The 21,838-nt window shown below is 40.7% G+C and overlaps 1 protein-coding gene across 1 annotated transcript in view; it reads left to right on the top strand.

Moving 5' to 3' along the window:
* Window positions 1–21,838, top strand: part of GALNT5 (polypeptide N-acetylgalactosaminyltransferase 5) — a 43,911-nt gene that overhangs the window by 3,527 nt on the left and 18,546 nt on the right. The window contains exons 2-3 of the mRNA XM_077760976.1: window positions 13,012–13,178; window positions 14,703–14,822. Coding sequence (XP_077617102.1) covers window positions 13,012–13,178; window positions 14,703–14,822 — 287 coding nt within the window. The remainder of the gene's footprint in view (window positions 1–13,011; window positions 13,179–14,702; window positions 14,823–21,838) is intronic.

Below are 21,838 nucleotides of genomic sequence, written 5' to 3'. Positions count from 1 at the left end.
CTTTATCGCTTCTCTTGCTGATTTCCCCCCCACCCACCCCCTACAAAAGGATCCTAAAAATTATGTTGGACCAGCTCTGATCTGAAATCCTACATATCACACATAGATTTTATGTATGCACACATAAATTTGCCAGCTTTGAACACGAAATGCCAGAGAACGAAGTAGTAGGCAAAGTGGCTTCATTTTTACATCCCTGCCGCGGTCTGGCAGACTGCTGGCATGGAGTGGTATGGGGAAGACACCAGCAGCGCCCAGGAGCAGGAACCACAGTTGCAAACCAGAGAAAGGGCAATCATGTGAAGGACAACAGCAAGTAATAAAGATGTTATCAGCCATGTGATTTATCGAAGTCTCGGTGGTACCCAGCGCCTAGTGGCTTCCGAAAATTGGTCTGTGGATGATGAAGTTTGTGGAAATGTCACTGTCAGGCTCTGTGTTCTGAAGGAGGCTGTCCCGACAGTGGAGAAACTGACACGTATGCTTGATGGGATGAGTCAGACGGCATGTGGCCAGGCCTCCTCCCTGTTATCACACAACCCACCTTGGCTAAACATAGGCACTCTCGGCAAGCTGCCTCCCTCGTGCTCTATACCAACAGGATGGAGGTGACAGTGCAGCCACCAGGGATCTTAGGTATAGGGCCCACTGAACTATCTACAGCCCTTGTGCACAACTCTTCCTTGAAAGAGGATATGTTATTTTTCTTTTCTTTTACCCAAACATTCTGACCATAAATATGTGCAAATTATGTATTCACATGGATAATGTTGGAAGAAAACACAAATGAAAAAACACTTGATTCATCAGGTTGGCATGATTTGCAATTTTCTGACTTTGAATTTGTTTATATTTCTTAATATTTTTATTTATTTCTAGGGGAGAGAGAGAGAGAGACAGCATGAGCAGGGGAGGGTCAGAGAGAGAGGGAGATACAGACTCTGAAATAGGCTCCAGGCTCTGAGCTGGCAGTCAGCACAGAGCCCGACGCGGGGCTCGAACCCACAAACCGCGAGATCATGACCTAAGCGAAAGTTGGACGCTTAACCGACTAAGCCGCCCAGGCGCCCCTGAATTTGTTTATTTTCAGCCTTCCTCAAAAAGTTTAGGAAATGGTTTACAAGAAGGCACACAACAAGAGTTTTGAAGATAATACATTTTCAAAGTCAGCGTAAGGGGAAAATTGTTGTAGAATATAGTAAGAAAATATATGTGTGTGTATGAGAGAGACAGAGACAGAGAGAGATCTAGAAGAACACAGGGGGACAGGAGGGCTTGCCTTAAAATGAGCTATACAGTAACAGCCCACTGACACCGATACCCTTTAGTTTTAAGAATTCTGAGGGATATCTCCCTCACTGTTCTTCACATTTTCAAAAACCCACCACTATGGAATGATTAACACAATGACTGGCATGTCATAGCTGCCTACTGAATACACATTGAACCAAGAGAAAAGGATAAAAACCATAGATTTACTAGTATGTTCATTTAGATTCAATTCCCCTGAGTAAAGATATTAACCAGTTACCAGCTAATATCTTCAGGATGATTTAACTGATATGCTGGGAGGGATGACTTTGGCACTGAGAAAGACAGGAGACAGGCAGGATGCCCAGGGCACTTTCACCTGCTCTAGTTCCAAAATCAAATTCTCTTCCCCAAAACTACTCTGCCCTCTTTTTCTCCTGAGTCCTAGAGAACCATTTCTAAGCTGTTGAGATGTAGTTGTGGCCTTTTCTGAAAGCACAGGGACTCCTATCTATGGTCAGTATTATTCTCACTCTCCTTTTCAGTACCACCCAATTCTCTGTTCCTTGCAACTTTTCTGCATGTGACATTTGCTCTACTGTGGGCCCTTAGCATTAAGTATCTCAGTACCATCCACTGATGTTCCTCTTTACTGGTGCATTCTCCCAGCCCCCACCATCTTTACCTTGCAGAGTCTTCACCCTTTTCTCCCACACACCCTAGTCTGACATCGCTCCAAACCTAACTGGTGTTTATCTTCTTCTAGACCATGAATCAACTCTGACCTCTAAATACTGATAACCTTGAATGTGCTCATGGGTTGGTTACCTTGCCGTGTGCTCTTTCTTCACTAGAGTCTCAGGAATCTGTTTTGCCATCTCAGTGAAAGTATAAGCTTCTAAAGGAAACTGTCTTTTCCTTCATTTTCTACCCCCTTAGCAATGAGCATCACGGTTTTAAAAGATATATTTCTCAGAAATGATCTTTGAACATAGATACTATTTTAAAACCATAAATGAGAGGTAGCTATTCAAATACGACATGCAAGAAGTCTTTTTACAAATTAACAATGACTTCCTAATTTTTCATTTTGAATATATAGTCTATGTTAGTATCTTGTTTAAGATAAATACATCCTGTTCTAACACTGTGATCTATTCATTGATTCCTGCTTATTCTTTAGTTCATAGTTTTGTTGTTTGGGTTTTCAGTCAACATTCTGACTTTCAAGGGAGGAAAGAATGTCTCCTTATTTTATTTACAATGATGCTTTATGTCAGTAAGTAAAGTACAATTTCATTTTGTGCCTAGAAGTTTTGCCTGTAAAATATGCTTCAAATAAAATTTTTGGGGGGCACCTGGTGGCTCAGTCAGTTAAGTGTCCGACTTTGGCTCAGGTCATAATCTCCTGGTTCGTGGGTTCGAGCCCCTTGTCAGGCTCTGTGTTGACTGCCAGCTCTGAGTCTGGAGCGTGTTTCAGATTCTGTGTCTTCCTCTCTCTTTGACCCTCCCCTGCTCACACTGTCCCTCTCTCTCTCTCAGAAATAAATAAAACATTAAAAAAATAAAAATAAAAATTTTTGATAGTCATTTTAAATTCCACATTTAATTTTTCTTTCTTTATAAAAAGCTAATCCTTACAGTTCTTGCTCTTACTTACTAAAGTTTATTTCAGGTAGCAACAATCAATACATACAGATTTGGTAAAATGTGGCCCCATCTATAGAAAATGCAGTGCCATTCTACAGAGAGATGTCTGTCTTCCAGCCTGCAGCTATCTAGTTAAGATGAAAGTCCAAAAATGAACTTATTTTCAGAGTGCACTTCCGGAATCTGTTTTAGAGGAAACTGACTCAAACAGATTTTTGCTGCCAGCATTTAGTTTTTAAAGTACAATAAGAATTATAGCATGCTGTTCTACCACTGCTGTGTCGTCATGAGGTTACTCGATTGCTTAATTTAATGCTTTGCTTTTTCTACAGAATTCTGGCGAGCCCCTCTATAAAGCAATTAAAACCAGTCTTTACTCTCTTAGCCCAGTCCTGGGATTGTCAGCCAATACTTGGATTCCTTCCTACACAGCTATGGAGACTTTTCTTTTGGCACATATGAAAAGCAAAAGATAGCACCATGTATTTGCCACAAACCAGTCTAAATTACTGAGGGGAAAGAAAAACCTTTCTAGAACCCTAATTTCCACCCTTTCCTCCCCTCTCAATCCTACTGAGGTAAAAAATCATAACTAATAAACTGCTGGAGGAGGAGGAATGATCGGGAGGGAAAAAAAATAAACTAACCGCATATCTTTCCAAAGTTCAGGCTCCTACAAGTTTATCAGGCTGGGAGAAAAGAGAAACTTTAAAGTTACATGAAGTTCAAGTTCTCTATTTTTACATGGGATAGATATTTTAACTGATGAAATGAGATCGCTCTTGTGACTAACAGTGATCAGAGAATATCATCTGGAATTGACTAGAGATGCTGTAGGATCTCCCTGAAATGAAACAGGAGAGGGAAAGAAAAACCTGACAAAGTGATTTAAAAGGGTTATTTCTGGTGCTTTGGAATTGTGTGTGTGCGTGTGTGTGTGCGTGTGTGTGTGTGTGTGTGTACATGCTAATTAGTGTGCATTTGCATGTTTTTATGTGTTAGAGCACAGCGTGCTATTTCATTCAGAGAGCAGGAAATAAAAAGCAAAATTTGTTTAAAAGGTACAGGCTAGACCATAGCATGACAAAGGTTAAATGTGGCCAAAAGATGACATGGGGTCTTTCCTTTATCACGCCCTCCCCATCACCCGAGAGTAATAAGGAGAAAGAGGAGCAGAGGACCTGAAACACATTTCTGCTACTAGCTCAGAGAGAAGGCAACAGCTAACCCATGCCGAACTAATGTAAAACTGAGAAAACTATTGCAGCAGATCAGTGACTTTTTTCCCCAAGCACTGCCAGATACCTAGAAATATTTTGGGAGAGAGTAATTAGTAAATGCAGGAATCCGAACCTGTTTACACATCTCTTTTACACATTGAATATATAACCTAATATAACCGAAGTTTATCAAACTCCTGCTGCGATATTGCCCTGGGTACTCTTGTCTCAGAAAATAACGACTTGTTGGGCTGTTCTTGGAGATCCATTCAGAGCAGGGCCTCTCAAGAATGAACCGTTGTTCACTCAAGGGTCAGAAAATTGGGGGGAAATAACAGTGTTTAGAAGCTCTATTTTGTTGTTTGCTCTCAAAATGAAAGGAGCTTTGCAGAGTCCCGTCTATGTTTAAAAAAAAAAACTCTATTGTTCCAAATGAAATTATCTCCTAAATCAGCTCTACTTCTAAAATGTTGTTATATGGACACGTGTGACAAGGAACGGCATGGAGGAACTTCGGTATCTACGAGGGCCTTTCTGACGTGCCTCCTCTCATCTGATCCTTAAACCCGTTCTCCAAAGGCAGGTGCTAACATCGCCCCAGCTCTGCCTGTGGAGACACTGGACCTGGAAGAGGCAGCTGAGGTCTCAGATGGCAGCAATCATTCCCTGGTGGCAATCCCTTTACCATCCCTGGGCTCCCTGTGCCAGGCAGCTGGGACTGTTCCTCCTTCACATGTACCATCTCACTTGATCCTCATGATAGTCGGGGCCAGACTGATAAAGTGTTACATCTTCCTAACAGATGGGGGAAAAACACACACAAGGAAAGGTAGTCTGGCCAAGGGTCCACAGGTCACATGTGGCAGCGTAGGGACCCAAATCTTAGCATTCTGATTCTTCCTAGCTCAGTCGTGATCCTAACACACCAGACCGGTTCTCTCCCTCAGAGCGACCATCATCACCCCCACCTCTCCTGTGCTGGCCATGGCTGTCTGAATAAGGAGATTCTCGTTTGCTGGGCCTCACCAAAAAAGTGCTTATTTATGTTCTGGGCAATGTGTGTGTGTGTGTGTGTGTGTGTGTAGATTTTGTAAGGGTGTGTGCATGCACGCTTTTATTCTAACCCATCCTCACAGCAACACTAGAAAGATACACTCCCTCTCGTATGACTTACAGATGAGAAAAATGAAGCTGAGGCTCTACAGGAACAAATGGTATAACTGCTATCTGTCCCTGCAAGCCAATAGCTGAGTTGAGGTTCAAAAGAAAATTTCCCGACATCGAATTCTAGTCGTCTTTCTGTATAGATACACTTCCTCCTTCTTTTGCTTCCTTATGATCATATGACTGGCAGAAATTAAGACATCTCTATTTCTCTTCCCTGCACGTAGGTCAGAGATGTAGGAAGGGAATTAGTTTTGCATCTCAGGTACCTCTTCAGAGAGAGAATTTATAGGAAATTATGTTGTATACAGCACCAAGCAAAGGTGAGTCCAGCACTACCAAAAACCACAGCTCAGCAGTGACCAAAGAGCCCTGGGCTCCTGCTATTTGATCTGACCTTAGAACATGGCCCTGACCTCCAAGGTGCTACAGCACAGCGTTATGTGGGACCACAGGGTGCTCCTGGAGTAAGGATGGGGGAGGCCAAACCCGGCCTCAGGGAGGGCAGAGGTGTTTATACTGTGACCTGAAGGGGTAGGGAGTTGGAGAAGTGAGGAAAAGGGATAAAAAGAAAATGATCCATTAAGAAACGGAGGGAAATCTGACATGGGGTGGGAGAGCACAGTGGAAATGAGGCCGTGGAACGTCAGCTGAATCCAGATCACTCAGGATCTTGTTAGGTTCTTCTAAGGGCCAGCAAGAAAATGTGAGAAGAGTTAAAGCCATGGAAATAACCATTTAATTTCCCTTTTCTCAAGGGTCTCGTGACCCAGAAGGAAGCACTTATGGGTGAATGAGGCTACCACTGCCTAGAGAATCACAGAATGATAGTACTGGATGAAGCTTCCAAGTCTATCTAATCTAGTCCCTTATGCGACAGAGAAGTCTGAGAAAGGAAGTGACTTGCTCAAGGTCATACACTGTAGGAGAAACAGAGCTACCTACCCCCGAGGTGCCCTGACCTCCACCCAGAACTATTTCTGCCACGTTACACCACCCCTGTTCTCCTTTTCATCCCAGTCTCGCTCCGACAGCTGCCTGCTCAAAATAGACTATTGTTAAAGTGGCGAATGTGGATCCTGAGTCCAGGAGCTTTGATGGATATACGGTTACCTCAGAGCCACAGCCTCAGCTGGCTAAGGCCTTGGGAATAGAGGTGGTGAGAGTAACTGAAATCTTATAAATTAGTTGGGCAATTCCGACCGAATGTCAAGGTAACCTACTCCAGAAAGAACACAACATAAAAGTAAACTTTTTATGTAACTATGCCCTGTTGGCAGGGAAAGGAAAAGAAGCCCCAGTGTATCTAAGTTCTCATAAAAAAGAATATAATACTGGACAGAGGTCCTCAGTTGAATGCCTGATTCTCCTTCTGATCCTCCTGAAGACAGCAGAGCTTGGGGAGTGAAAGCCCCTGAAGGCTCACCTCCAGACACTAGTTGAAATGCAAATCAAAGTTGAGAAACATTCCCCTCGACCTTCTGTTCAAACCTGAGAAGACTGAGACTTGACCCACATAGTACATTTTGATGGTTTTGGAATAAAATGAAAAATTCATAAAAATGGGAGAATGTTATCATTCCCCCAATGTTATAATTTGAAACCTTCTTTAGTGGAGAGACTATATCCAAATCAGGTGAGTGGCTGAGCATTCAGCACTATCAGCCAAGAAGGCAAAACACATCACTTTCCGAGTCTCTTGATAAACGATGAGCCCTTGATAGAGCTGAATTAAAAGTTTGCCTGAGACAAGGTCAATATACCCAGTGAAAATGTGTGAGTTTGCACTGTGGGTAATCACAGATCCTCACATGGGTTTTTACTATGGAACTTACACCATATTTTTATATCCATTATCACATCAAATCTTCACAGACATTCTGTGACAAAGGCACGGTGGTCTTCACCGTAAAAGTGAAGAAACTGAGGGTCCGTGTAGTTACGTGACTTACTCATGGTCATGCAGTCAATAAGTGTCAGAAAGGAATCAAAACTCAGTTCCTTGTCATCTTTCTCAAGTCTAGAAGGTCCAGAAAGCTGTCCCACAATGGTAATCCCCATTTTTAATTAGTACTTGGATTGGCTGCCACAATGTGGGTCTAGGCTTCCCGCAAGCAATACAGATTGGGTTATTTTTTAGGTACAGCATGAAGTCTTTGGACTCTAAACACCTAACTTGTGTAATGAATGTACGTACAGAATAAAAATGTGGCTTCTTAACCTCAAAAAAGATTACCAACTCAGAAATATCTTGCATTTAAATGAGACTTTACTTGGGCTTCGACCTCTCCCCTCAATACAGTAGAAAGCAAGGTTTCCAACACGCAAATTGGAAGAAGGAAATTTGTTTTAGTTGGGTCTGTTCTGAAATAGTTTTTATAGCCTGCAGAAACGAGATGATTCTCTGTACATAAGAAAGCGTGCAAGAGTTAATGTGGAAAGTCTTCCTGGCCGCCTGGCTTTTCTGGACAGCTGGAAACATGTTTAACTTGCTGAGTTGTGCAGACAACCGGGTACCTATGAATGTTAGAATGCCCTGACGTCTCAGCCACCCAAAGCAAAGCACGCTCTGAAACTTTGTATTTCAAACCTCTCTTACTCCCTGCCTGTGCCCTTCTTCCCCGTCCCTTAATGCTTCCCCCTTTTCCAGACACTACTATAGCCTGTACAATATTATCCTCTTTCAATGGATTCCTTACATGTATCTGTTGGGGCGCCTGGGTGGCTCAGTCAGTTAAGCCTCTGACTTCGGCTCAGGTCATAATCTCATGGTTTGTGGGTTTGAGCCCCATGTCAGACTGGGTGCTGACAGCTCAGAGCCTGGAGCCTGCTTTGGGTTCTGTGTCTTCCTCTCTCTTTTCCCCTCCCTGCTTGCATTCTGTCTCTCCTTCCGTCTCTCGAAAATAAATAAACATTAAAAAATTTAAAAAACAAGAAATATGTATCTCCCAATAATTGGCACAGGTACGACTTACTTCTTGGGAGACTGGCATCTCGTGGAATCCTTGGGGACCCACTCATATGGATTCCTAATAGTGAAACCAAGTCACCATGACAAGATAGGCAGAATGGAAGCTCAGATATCTGGCGATTGGAGGAGCTTTCCCCAAATCTCCCAGATCTCTGAGAGCTGTTTCTACCTCCAATTTCAAATGGTCTAACATTACGACACTTCTTAAAATTTCCTTCTAAAAGAGATTTTTAAAAATCTACTGATTTATTATATAAGAAGATTCATCTGCATTGGCCTGCTTGTTTAGCCCCTTGGTGTATTCTCATTTGTAACTAGATTTTCTAATGTCAACCCAATTTTAATAATAAAGACTTGAGGGGCGCCTGGGTGGCTTAGTCGGTTAAGCGTCCGACTTTCACTTAGGTCATGATCTCGCGGTTCGTGGATTCGAGCCCCGCGTCGGGCTCTGTGCTGACTGCCAGCTCGGAGCCTGGAGCCTGTTTCAGTCTGTGACTCCCTCTCTCTCTCTGACTCTCCCCTGCTCACGCTGTCTCTCTCTCTCTCTCTCTCTCTCCTAGAAATAAATAAAAATATTTAAAAAAAATAAAATTTAAAAAAAACAATAAAGACTTGACATCGGAGGCTTGTTGGTTCAGATGGCTCAGAAAGAACTTGTGCAGCTGACCCTTTTAGCATAGGTGTCTCTTTCTCAGCACGCAATGTTATAAGGAATATTTAAGTGTGAAATGCATTTTACATCCACTTCTGTTATGTGATTAGAGACGACAAAGTAATAGAAAGTCACCGATGTCTTCTGTAGGCTTCCTTTCATTCAGGTTATTAAATTCCTCTTAGCTTTACTTCCTCTCTCCCAGACTAGAGCCCAAGAAGGCGCATTTATCCATCCCATACCAGTATCCTCAAAATCCTCTACCACTTTTCTCTCTACCTCATTATTTCTGATGACCTGTAGACTTGGATTAATTCAGCAATTTGCTTTTATCTTCTCCTTCCCCCAGGCTGACAGACACTGGTAGAGCAAATCACACTGGTATTTTGACTAGAGTTTTGAGATCTCCAAATTCAGGAATGTACTCAATGCTCCTCAGAAATCATTTTATGGGGACACCTGGGGGGGCTCAGTTGGTTAAGCATCCAACTTCAGCTCAGGTCATAATCTCACTGTTCGTGAGTTCAAGCCCCACATCAGGTTCTGTGCTGACAGCTCAGAGCCTGGAGCCTGCTTCAGATTCTGTGTCTCCTGTCTCCCTCTCTCTCTGCCCCTCCCCAAGTCAAGCTGTCTCTCTTTGAAAAAAAAAAAAGAGAGAGAGAGAGAGAGAGAAAAGAAAAGAAATCCTTTTATGTGTAGTTAGCCAGTACTCCTCATTATTCATAGTGTCTGAATTGTCTCTATTCTTCTCAAGCACCTACCCTATTACATTAACAAATAACCCTTCCTCCAACATGAACTACAAATTCTTTCAATGTCTCAGCCCATGTGCATAAACTCATCTGTATATATTACCATGCTTTTTCTTCCTATATCAAAGTAAAATACCTCTTCTTCCACCATTAACATTTTGTTTTAAACTCCGTTCCATCTCCATTTTTTCCATCCATCCATTTAATACATATTTATCAAATATTAATTATATGCAACTATGCTAGAAGCTTGTGGCACTGTAGTTAGCAGGGAATTCTGGATGCAGAAGATATGAAATAAAATCAGTAAATTAATGCTATGGCATCCAAACTTGCAAAACAATATGTTTCTGTTGTTTTAAGCCATAAAGTTCATCATGGGGAGCCACCAGAAGTTAATATAGATTTTGGTATCAAAAAGTGGCTTGATGGGGTCCCTGGGTGGCTTAGTTGGTTTAGTATCCAACTTTGGCTCAGGTCGTGATCTCAGGGTTCGTGGGTTCAAGTCCTGTGTCGGGCTCTGTGCTAACAGCTCAGAGCATGGAGTCTGCTGCAGATTCTGTCTCCTTCTCTCTCTGTTCCTTCCCTGCCCACACTCTGTCTATCTCTCTCTTTCTCTTTCTCAAAAATAAATAAACATTAAAAAATGTTTTAAGGATACATATATTGTCTTGAACAGAATGTTGGTAAAAATATGACCATTCTAAGTGCATCTTGTGAAAGTTCAGAAGGAAATGCAGAACATATTAGTGTGAACTGGAGGGAAGATGATCTTTGCAAGATAGTGACAGAAGCCTTGGCTAAATTGTGTCCTACAGCTGTATGGAAAGGAGAATGTGAAAGTCATGAACATGGATACTTAGCTGAAGAAAATTCCAACCCAAGCATTGAAAGTGTGGCCCAATGTTTCTGTTCATAGTAAAATGTGAGAAGAGAGACAAATTGAGGAGGAAACTGAGAAGCAGGATTTTTCCCCCTTGTAATTTGTTACAGCAGCCACAGGAAACTAATGCAGACCTTAGTGGAGTCAAGAGTATCTCATATTATTCAGAAATGCCCATCTGTGGATCTTTAGTATAGAATAAGATTAGTTTAGGCTGTCTGTTAGTTAATGTTAACATTAAATACCTGATCACTAGATCAAGATACCTGATCAAAATGTGTGGTTTTATTTACGTCACCTGAAGATTCAGGTCATGCTCCTATCAGCTTTGATTTATTTTTTTAAGATTATCCATCAAAAATAAATAAAATAAATCCACTTTGTCTTAGAGCTCGTATTCCCACACTGGCCTATCTATCAACAACATGTTAGCTGTCCTTTGTAGATATTTATTTATACTGTTTGTTTTTTAAGAGATATATTCTCAGGGCCTACTGCTGAATTAAGTTTGGAAGGATGGAGGTTGGCTATGTATGTTTTTATAAGGCTTTGTAGGTAATTATAATAACCATCCACTTTAGGACCCCCATTAAAATTAGAGACCAAAGCTGGGTTTGCCTACCTCCTACCTTTTCTTAAGTATCTGCTGTATGTCAGATATATACTAAGTGAGTTTTATATAATATTTACATTTAACCTTACAATAAGTAGATTCTTAATGTCTGCTTGGAGGTTCTTAATCTCTGGCAAATTGAGGTTTAAAGAAGGTAACAATTTAAGCCAGTAATTAGGGGAATGGATATCTGACCAATATCTATCTGATGCCAAAACCCATGCTCTTAGTACAGAAAAATCAGCATAATCCAGTAGAATGAAGACTATTTGTTCACATTTCCATATATATCCTTTCTAGGTGAATCATGTTGAGTAAGTAATCTACCTTCTGAAACTTCAGTTTGCTCTATTTAGAGAAGAGGTCAAGTTAATAATATGGATCCCAACCAGTTGTTATAATTGTCTGCATAATAGCAGTTTATTAAGTGCGATTGGTGGATACATGCAAATATGGTTTTATCATGGTTTTTACTCTTATCTATTTCTTCTTTACAGACCAAGCAAAGTTAGATTAGCTGGCAGAAAGGCCTACTGCCATAAAATGCTACATTTACTGCCAAGCTTCTTTTATTCTCGAGAACTTAAGGCTTCCCGAGTGGCTATTTCTAGAGCCAGACTGCACCAGAGTTTGAGTCCCAACTGTGTCATTCACTAACAGTAAAATCATGAACTAGCTTCACCATGATTTCAATGATTCATCCATAAAAGGGGGAAGAGATTCTGTTGGTTTACATTGAAATGATACAGAGAGCTTATAATATTTATTTATGATCATAATAATGTAATGATGACATTACTAACAGTAGCTGTATTAGAAGGATGGTGAATACTCTTTGTGAGTTTCTGCTGGGCACCCTCCTAAGAAGGGGAGCATAGGCAGGCGATGGAAGAAACCAGCAATGAGGTAGTACACACAGCAGGGCAGGGCATGGTAAAAAACCAAGACCAATTACAACTATCTGAATACCAGCTCCCTCTGGAGACTTATCCTCTTCTCTATGCCAGCAAAATTATTTCAATTGTGGTTACTCTGTAGCACAGAAAGTCTCAGCAAATAACCCCTAAATAGATAGGGAATATGAAGAGTTTAATTATATATCTCCATTTATCTCCATAAATGCATTCACATGCAGAGTGAGAGAAAGAATATTTCCTTCGGCACTTGGGAGAAGGCCAGTTGGAAGGGCAATCATAAACTACTTGGTAACATTAATTAAATCAGAGTGTTCTCTTTTGGTATACAGTCTAATTAGGATAGCAGTAGCTACCATTTGGTGAATTCCTGTGCCAGGAACTGTGCTAGACAATTTATGTGATTTCTTTCTAGACTGTAAAACTCTGTTGAATAAGAACATTTACCTAACTTTAAAGATGAAGGAACAGAGATACAGAGAGATTAAGTATGATATCAGTGGATAAAGATCTGAAAAATATTGGTGGTGAGATTCAAAATAGTGTCTAACCAATACAGCTTATGTCCTGTCCACTACAACAAATGCCTCCACAGGAACTTCTCATGTCTTGCATTGCTTTTATAGCAACTACTGTCACTGGCTATTCTTCCCCTGTTTGTTTATTTTACTAATACCCCTCCCCAAGAAAAATACATGATAAAATTATCACTGATATATGTAGTAGATAATGGATGGGTGAATGAATGGCTGAATGAATGGATGGATAGATGGAAGGAAGGATAGAAGAATAGATAAATAGAAAAACAGATAGACATACCTACGGATAAACAGAGCATGTGAATATATATGTGTATACATACAATTGTACTCTGTGACTTTTAAAACCATCTCATGGCTCTTGTTAGCGCATCATTGTGCCCTGCTTCTGTCCTGGCCCAGGTGTACAGAGCAGCTAGTTCATAATAACCTCCCGACCACCAGTGTCATCATGTGCTTTGTGGATGAAGTGTGGTCCACTCTGCTGAGGTCTGTTCATAGTGTGCTTAATCGCTCTCCTCCGCATCTCATCAAGGAGATTCTGCTGGTGGATGACTTCAGCACCAAAGGTAAGAAAACCACTCCTGAAAGTTAAACTTTGATATACATAATATATCAGAGTTAGGCTCTGTGGAAAACAAAGATATGGAAGGTCTGTGGTTTCTTCCTCAAGAGGAAAGCACATTACGTTTTAAGTGTTGAGAAGACAAATTATCAATAGAACCAAAGAGATGAAGCTTCAACAGAGTACAAAGGCAGAATCAACCACAGTGCAGAAGAAGTGAAGAATCTCTCTCTTGGGGTTATCACATAATTTGTGTATGTAAGTGGTTTTATTCCACCTGAAGTCCCATTGCCACCATATTACAAATTGCCAAAATGCAACACACATCAGAAATTTTTAGAAAATAGCAAGGAGAGGACAACTCTAATAGGACAACTTGGCTTTGATCATGACCACAAGGACATGGGCCAGTTTCATCAGCCTCAGAGTGCCTACCAGAATCACAATGAGGTCCAGGAACAGGGAAAATCCATGAGAAAAACTGGTTGAAAACTTTGAGAAGGGGCTTTGAGAACACACACAGAAATAGTATCTAGTCATCAAGCAAATAATAATGTTTCATATGAATGGCAGATCCAGATTTGGTGGGACTTAAAGCTTATATGGTTCCAGGGTCCTCTTTAAGAAAAAACTGCCACAGGGATGCCTGGGTGGCTCAGTCAATTAAGCCAACTTCGGCTTAGGTCATGATCTCATGGTTCATGAGTTTGAGCCCCATGTAAGCTCTGTGCTGACAGCTTAGAGCCTGGAGCCTGATTCAGATTCTCTCTCTCTGTTTCTCTCTCTCTCTCTCTCTCTCTCTCTCCTCCCCTACTTGCACTCTCTCTGTCTCTCTCTCTCAAAAATAAGGAAACATAAAAAAAGAAAGAAAGAAAAAATCCCACAAAATTAGTAGGAAAGGGAGCAGCAGAAGCACTTCTGGAAGCCATTCCTACATAGAATATCTGTCAATAGCTTGATTACACATAGGAGTGACTGCAAGTCATATAAATATACCTCATAGAACCCCAATAACATTCCTTTAGATGGATTCCTCTTTGGCCACCCAACAAGACTAAAGAGGCATGATGGAGAGAGCGTCATAGTAGAGAAGTGACAGTGACCTTAATTAATGGCAGTTGCAATATCTTTATTTCAAAATCTTTTCAATTTGCATACAATTCTGTCTGGGTCTTGGAAGACACCTTTGTAAGCTGGGAAGTTTGTACAGAAACCTGAGCTTCATTTATTTCAAGGCAAATTTTGCCCCATCCTGACAAATACTCAGAAAAGGTGAGCCCTCCTCTTTAACTTAGCAACACTGAAAAGGATTTGAGATTTAAAAAGCACAAGGCCTGGAGTACTGAATACAGACAAAACACCATTCAAGAAAATGACATCAGAAAATAAAATCACGGCCCAAGGAATAGAATTTAGTGATGAGAGTAAATATCATAGTCTCTGGAATTTGATGTTGAGGAGGCACTGCTAGTATTATCCAGATCTAGTTGCTCAAAGTGTCTCTTTGTCTGCTCTTGCTGTGATACAGACTACCTGAAAGATAATCTGGATAAATACATGTCTCAGTTTCCAAAAGTTCGGATTCTTCGCCTCAAAGAGAGACACGGCTTAATAAGAGCCAGGCTGGTGGGAGCCCAGAATGCGACAGGTAAGAGGCTGTTCATTTTTAATTTTGGTTATATTTATGTTTTAGTTTATTTTTTTTTTCAAATATACAGCAAATTTGAAATAATACTGCAGCAGACATCCATATAGCCATCTTCATTCCACCAATTTTAGCTTTTTGCAATATGTGCTTTATTACACACACACACACACGTTTATATATATCCACTTTTTTCCTCAACTTTTGAATTTACAGACATTATGACCCTACAATGATGTCTACCGTAGTAGGCATCCCTGAAAAATAGAGACATTCTATTAGGTAAGCACACTTTCATATCTAAATATGATCTGGTTTATACGCTTTTCAGACTCCATCATTACTCCTGAAATGTTTTTAATGGTTGCTTCTCTCTTTTGAAATTTCAGATTTAATTAAGTTTCATGAATTGCATTTGGTTTACTCTCTTTAGCTTCTCAATCTAGAGTAGACAACACCCTACTGGTCACTGGCTTGTTTGTGTTTTTTTAAGTGTCTGGGACATTTGTTTTTAACATTTGACCACATCCGAAACTTCTTCACTGTTTCCTCATGTTACACTCAGGATAAACGTTTCTGGCATGCATACTGTATAGAATTCTATTACACAGGTGGTAGAAACTGTGTACTGCTTATGGCTTCCAATCAAGAGACACATGATGTCAGGTTATCCCACTGTTGATGATGATAATTTTGAACACTTAGTTAAAATGTTGACAGCCAGATTTTTCTACAGGGAGTAAGAAGCAATTTGTGGGATAATACTTTGATCCAAATGAACACTCTCTTTTTCTTACATTTTACCCAATGGTATTGCACCCATTGATGATCATTGCTTAGATCATTTATTGCACTGAGGGCTGTCCATCTCTTCTGTTTTCCCTCCCTCTACTTTTTCTTACTCCCTTCACCTCTCTCCCTCCCTCCTCTTTCCTTCTTATAGGGAAATCCTCATTATTAATTTATGCTTTCGGGGCACCTGGGTGGCTCAGTCGGTTAAGCCTCTGACTTCAACTGAGGTCATGATCCCACGGTTCATCGGTTTGAGCCCCATGTTGGGCTCTGTGTTGACTGCCAGCTCAGAGCCTGGAGTTTCAGATTCTGTGTCTCCCTCTCTCTCTGACCCTCCCCTGCTCATGCTGTCTCTCTCTCTCTCTCAGAAAAAAATAAAACATTAAAAAAATTATAATTTACACTTTCAAAAATTCAATGTTTATATTATTAGCTTGCTTGCTTGCTTGCTCCCTTCCTTCCTTCCTTCTTTTATTTATGGTACTCAAATTGTACCAAATTTGACCACTTGGAGCCTCTTCAAGACTAAGCCTTTTTTACTTGATCCCATCAGTGTTTGAGGACTCAAAATTGTTTACTTCTCTCTTCCATGCCTGTGTCTGCTCTTCTGATAGCTCTTTCTGTCTTCATAAGAACAATACACTCTTTTCTTCACCTCTTTTTAGTGTGTGGGTGTTGGTGAGTGAAAGAGAGGAGGCAAATTTTTTCTGTCCATCAGTACTCTAAAATTAATGCCAAACATATAGATTCATTTTCACATCATTCTGTGGAAGGACCTGTACCCCATAATAATAGCTGAACTTACAAACGAGGTTCCATTCTAAACACTTTCTAGACTAACTGATTTAATCTTCACAATAACTCTAGGAGGTAGGTATGAGTACTTTCCTCATTTTACAGATCAAGATATAAAAGCACAGTGAGGTTATGACTTGCCCAAGTTCTCCCAGCTAGTAAGTGATACCACAGGATTGGAACGCAGAAAACTCCAAATTCTCACTCTTATCTACTACATGTTGCTTCCTGTAGACATTTAGATACCACTCTTCTGTAAGCCATGGCATTTCAGGTTTCTGCCAGTTTGAATTTAAGCATGTTCTAATGGAAAATTATCTACTCACCTGAGTTATACCTCCTTGTAACTAGACCACAAATTTGGAACTTTTCTTATCCCACTGGTTTGCTAACAAATTTCTTTGGCCTGTAATGGGAATTTTAAGCTAACTACAAGCACATCACACCAAAATTTGTACTGCAGTGACAGATAAGATGCTTAATGATAAACTGCATTTGGAAAATTAAGTAAAAATCCATGTTTGACTTCTTTTGGGAAGTAATTACCCACAAATGATCAAAAATAGGAAGTGAGGAAATAGTCCAAATAAGCAGGTTTGGGGCTAAGATCTGGATAAATAACATTCCCAGGCAAGTGGAACAAGAAGTATAATGTCCTGATACAGAAATACATTTTGTGTATTCAAATTAAAGAAAGAAGTTTATTATGGCNGGGGGGGGGGGGGGGGGGGGGGGAGCAAGGCAAAGGCAGGCTTTTGCAAAGTTTTATGAGTCATCTGAGAAGTGTAGGCATTATTCTTTGTATAATATGAAGCCAATGAAGTACATTAAAGAGGGGAATAAAATTGTCTGAATTAATTTAAAGCTCACTTTGGCCGCGTTGTAGAGAACACATACTAGGGAGATGAGGGAGGAAGTAGGGAGACCAATTAGAAGGCTGTTACAGTTGTCCAAGCACCAGAGAGGTACTAGGGCAGAAGATGGGAGTGGTCAGAGTAAGAATATATTGTACCCATGGAACCTGCAGGACTTGTCATCAGGTAAGATATGAAGAGAGTAATAATGAAAGGAGTCAAAAAACAAAACAAAACAAAAACAAAAAAACACTAGGACTGGAATCAGGCCACTTGGTGGGTGGTGAGGCCATAACCAGAGGAACAGATTTGGGGTTGCAGTTGAGTTCGGATTTTACTTATGTAAATTTGAGATGAAAATGAGACATCCACGTAAAGAAAGCTGACAAGTGCAGAACCAGAAATCTAATGCTTATAAAAACTTCTCTCTGCCTGCATGGAGCACAGCACATGCAAGAGATGATCTCCGCAATAGTCCATACTGTTAGACAACACAGGAGGCCTCTTCAGATGGGGTGCAATGAACTTGATCAAAGCAAGTTGCCTAATTGGTCTGTCCAAGTACTTATGGTTACACCAAGAAGATAATTCTGAATTTAGTAAATCCAAATGTAATAATGTAAATTTGGCTTTTAATCCCTAATACCTCTAAGCACATTAGCTCAGTTTTAGACTGGCAACTCTTAAACTATTTTGACCATAACCCATGTTAAAAAATAAATTTTACATCACAATCTAGTATGTACACATGTTACACATATAACTGCAGTAGACATTTCATGAAATAACATGTGCAGCAGATTTTAGTATCTTCTCTTTTTATTTTATTTGTTTTTTTAGGCTCTGGCCAATGCCACTACCTTGTTGTAGTGACTTGCTAAACGGTCCCAAATTTAGTTTGGAAAGCCCACTAGATGCATCTTACCTGCTTGTCACTGTCTAATGAAGAGTTGCTTCTCAAACTATCTTGGAAGAAGTAGAAAGGTGTATTTTAATGGGATTAGTAACAGCTTTGTCCAAGGATATGTCCAAGGGCCTTGAAGTATACCTGAGTCCTGTGAAAAATTCAGGGGTATTCAGAATCCCGTACCAGTGTCAGCTGAGAAAATAATTCAAGGACTATTCAGAGTCTGGCACTGAGCAGGGCTGGTCAACCTGGTGAGTTCTCACAGACTCCCCTCTGGGCATTCCCCGGCCATCACAAATAGAGCATAGGTAGGAGACACTTTGGGCCTGAACAGTCTCTCTAATCAGAGATCTGCAAAGATATCAGGGCTGCCTCAGCCAACAAAGAGATGTAGGACCAGAATCTGAATTCAAAATCTAACAGACCTTGACAGCTAGTGTTTCCAACAGATTTACCCTTTAGGAATCAGAAAAAGGGGAGGGGAAGCCACAGGCAAGGATGAGATCAAAGATCCAAGGACCTGCAGACACTGGTCAAGTGGCCTCATTTTGGTCCCAGGCTATCATCAAATTCTCTGAAAGTACATACTGCAAAATAGTAAGGGCAAAACAGTAGCTCTCTGACCACTGGCAATGTTCACTACATATTCAGTTTCCAGGGCATGATACATTCTCCATCTGGATCTGATTCAGACAAGAAGATCAAGTCCAATCAGTTATTTCCTGAGAACGAGGAGTTAGAGAGGCCAAACAGGATTTAGAAATTTGAAGGGCATGCCAAGGTCAGTGGATCTCTAGGGAAGGTGTCCTATACGAAGCCAACAGAAGGAAAAAGAGACATGGTGATGGAGGTGCAAGTGTACAAGCCAGCCACCAGGATCTCATGCTAATATTGAACAAAAGAGCAAGTTCCTGCCTTGCCAATAAGAGTGTGTGATCAGGCAGTTTCAGTTTCAGTAGTACACTCCAGAGAATCAGGGTAGAGATCAGTTTCTCATTTCCTTTATAATAATGGCATTTAGGAAAATATTTGACATTGCTGTGAGCATTCCAAAGCACCAGTTGGCTAACTTTAAGCATGTGGACTAAAGTGGCATCTAACTCCTGGACAACCCAGAGGTCTCCTGAGAATCAACAGGAGATGTCTACAACTTGTTTGTTTCTGTAGATGTCTACAACTTGTTTCTGCTGCAGGTAAAACAGGTGGTTTCCTTAGCATCATTTATAAATTATTATGTAAATTTAAATGACCAGCCAGGTCCACATTCCTTAAGGAACCCTAAACACAACAAACCAACACTAATTGGTGCTGGCAACAATATCCCAATCTGGTTAGCTAAGTATAAATGGGAGTCCATACTCAACGAGGGGCCAAAGCTTTGTGGCACATTGAGCATCTCTGGACTGGTCAAAAAGTAAATAAATAAAAAAAGTTACAATCAAATCCATCTGCAAACAATCAGCATTACTGAGACCTACTCATAGGAAAAAGAAAAACCTACCAATGGGCCATCAATATAAGATTATTTTGAGCTCTAGCTTAAATACTCATTGACAAACAGTAACAATACTAGCCATTTATAAGGAATGAAGGTATTAGGTAGCTCTTAGAAATAGCTCTTTTAGGTAAAGCTCGGAAAGGTTAAGTGTCTTATCCAGTGTGGCTAAGGAAGGCAGAGATGTGTGACTTCAGTCCTATGTTCATTTCACCATGACTCTCTGGTGTAGGAACAGTGTGTGAAGTGTCCCCAGACCTTACCCACCACAGGTGGAAATCCTAACCCAATTAAGCAACATAGACAGTTCACTGGTCAAATTCCTGAGATCTTATTTTAAATTAAAGTATCTGAAAGTGGAGCAATGACATTCAAGCCCAGGAGGATTCTCTTCTTGTCCAAAAACAGTATAAAATTCCAATCTATGGTTTGGGCAGAGGATACTTCCTTTGGGTCCTGACAACAAGTGAATGAAAGTCTGTATGGGAATCTGGGCCAGGTGGGAAGTGAATATAGGTTTGGGGACCCATCTTGATGCCACCAAGGGCTGAGAAAGTCCATTCAGACCCTTTTGACATTATAAGCTTACTGTGAGGATAGGAACAGGCAATCTAGTAGAAACCACTCTTTGGTTTGAATGGACCAGTAGTAGCAGTGATAAGAGATAAAAAGAGAGAGGGAGGCAAACCATAAGAGATTCTTAAATACAGAGAACAAAGGGTTTGCTGGAGGAGAGGTGGGTGGGAAGAAGGGCTAACTGGGTGATGGGCATTAAGGAGGGCACCCATTGGGATGAGCACTGCAGTGTTATGTGTAAGTGAGGAACCACTGGGTTCTATTCCTGAAACCAATACTACACTGTATGTTAACTAACTTGACTTTAAATTAAAAAAATAAAAGAAGTAGTAAGAGAAAGGGGCTGTCTTCTACACATGCTATATACACCAACCAAGTAGGACCTTAGCAGGCCATGCTTACATTCCTTACACACTAGATCGCCCCTGTGAACCTTCACACACAGGGGGCAGACTGTGCAAGAGGTCACCCTTAGGAGATAATGACCTTTCATTATCAAAAAAGCCATAAAATCTGAAAATGGGATGCCCCCAGCATGATCAGGAGTTGTAACCGCTGTCTCCCAAAAGTTGAAGATGAGCAGGGGTAGGGACTTTGGTCTAGCACAGCCCAGTTCTGCCTAAAGAGACTTCTCAAGAACATTCCTCACCAACACTTTGGCTAAGGTCAATTTCTTTACCTTCTTTCAAAAATCCCATTGTTGATCAGTTAATTAATAAGGTATCAAGCCATCAATTAAGAGGTTTGTTACAGTTTTTAGTGGATAATGATCTATCATCCAGATATCGAATTTCACCTTGTTCTTCGCCTGCTATTGTTTTCTGCCTTTGCTTTAAGCCTTCACACTCTAATAGCTTTTCCTCTTTCTGGCCATTTTTTTCCTTTCTTTTCTTGGGCACACAGGCAATGGAATAAACTATTTTCTAATATCAGGTTGCCACTTAGCTGTGCAAACTTAAAAAACTTTAAGTTCTTTGTTTCTCTTCAAAGGGAATAAAACTTAGACCTATATCTCATTTCTTAAATGGGAATAAAAATTAGACTTATACTCAGGGCTGTTGTATGGCTTAAACAAGACAACTATGTAGAAAGCTTAGAACCATGTCTGGCATAGAAAAAACACTTAGTTGAAAATATTGATGTTATTACTGGTTAGTCAAGAGCTAAGGGGAAGCACTCAGGTGTCAGAGTGGTCAGTTCAAACAAGTCAAAATGAAAGTAACACTCAAGTCTTTAATCTTTTCCTCCAATGATATGAGTAAGAATTGAAGCAGAAGAAAAGTGATGACTCCCTCAGTGTTCCATTTTTCCCTGTAGAGAAATAGACTGGTGGAGTCAGCAGATGTGAGGATCATCTCACCGCCTAAGGGAACCCAGAACAAAAGACTCCTCCTGTTTTATGGCCCTGGGGGCTAGGGTGAGAGAAACAAGAGGGTTAGGGGTGGGAAAGTAATGAATGCTGAGTCAGAGTGGAAGAAAATGGGCTGGAGATCTACCTACCTCCCACATAGTGAGGCTGAGTTTCTGGCCTGAAGGAGTCCTCGGAATGGAGGAAAATGGAGGAATATGGGCTAGGAACACAGCTTTACTAAGAGCACAT

This window comes from Crocuta crocuta, unplaced genomic scaffold (genome assembly GCF_008692635.1).
Source record: "Crocuta crocuta isolate KB4526 unplaced genomic scaffold, BGI_CrCroc_1.0 scaffold153, whole genome shotgun sequence".
Taxonomy (NCBI): Eukaryota; Metazoa; Chordata; class Mammalia; order Carnivora; family Hyaenidae; genus Crocuta; species Crocuta crocuta.
Note: the sequence above shows the minus strand (reverse complement) of the source record. Positions and strands in the feature narration are given on the sequence as shown.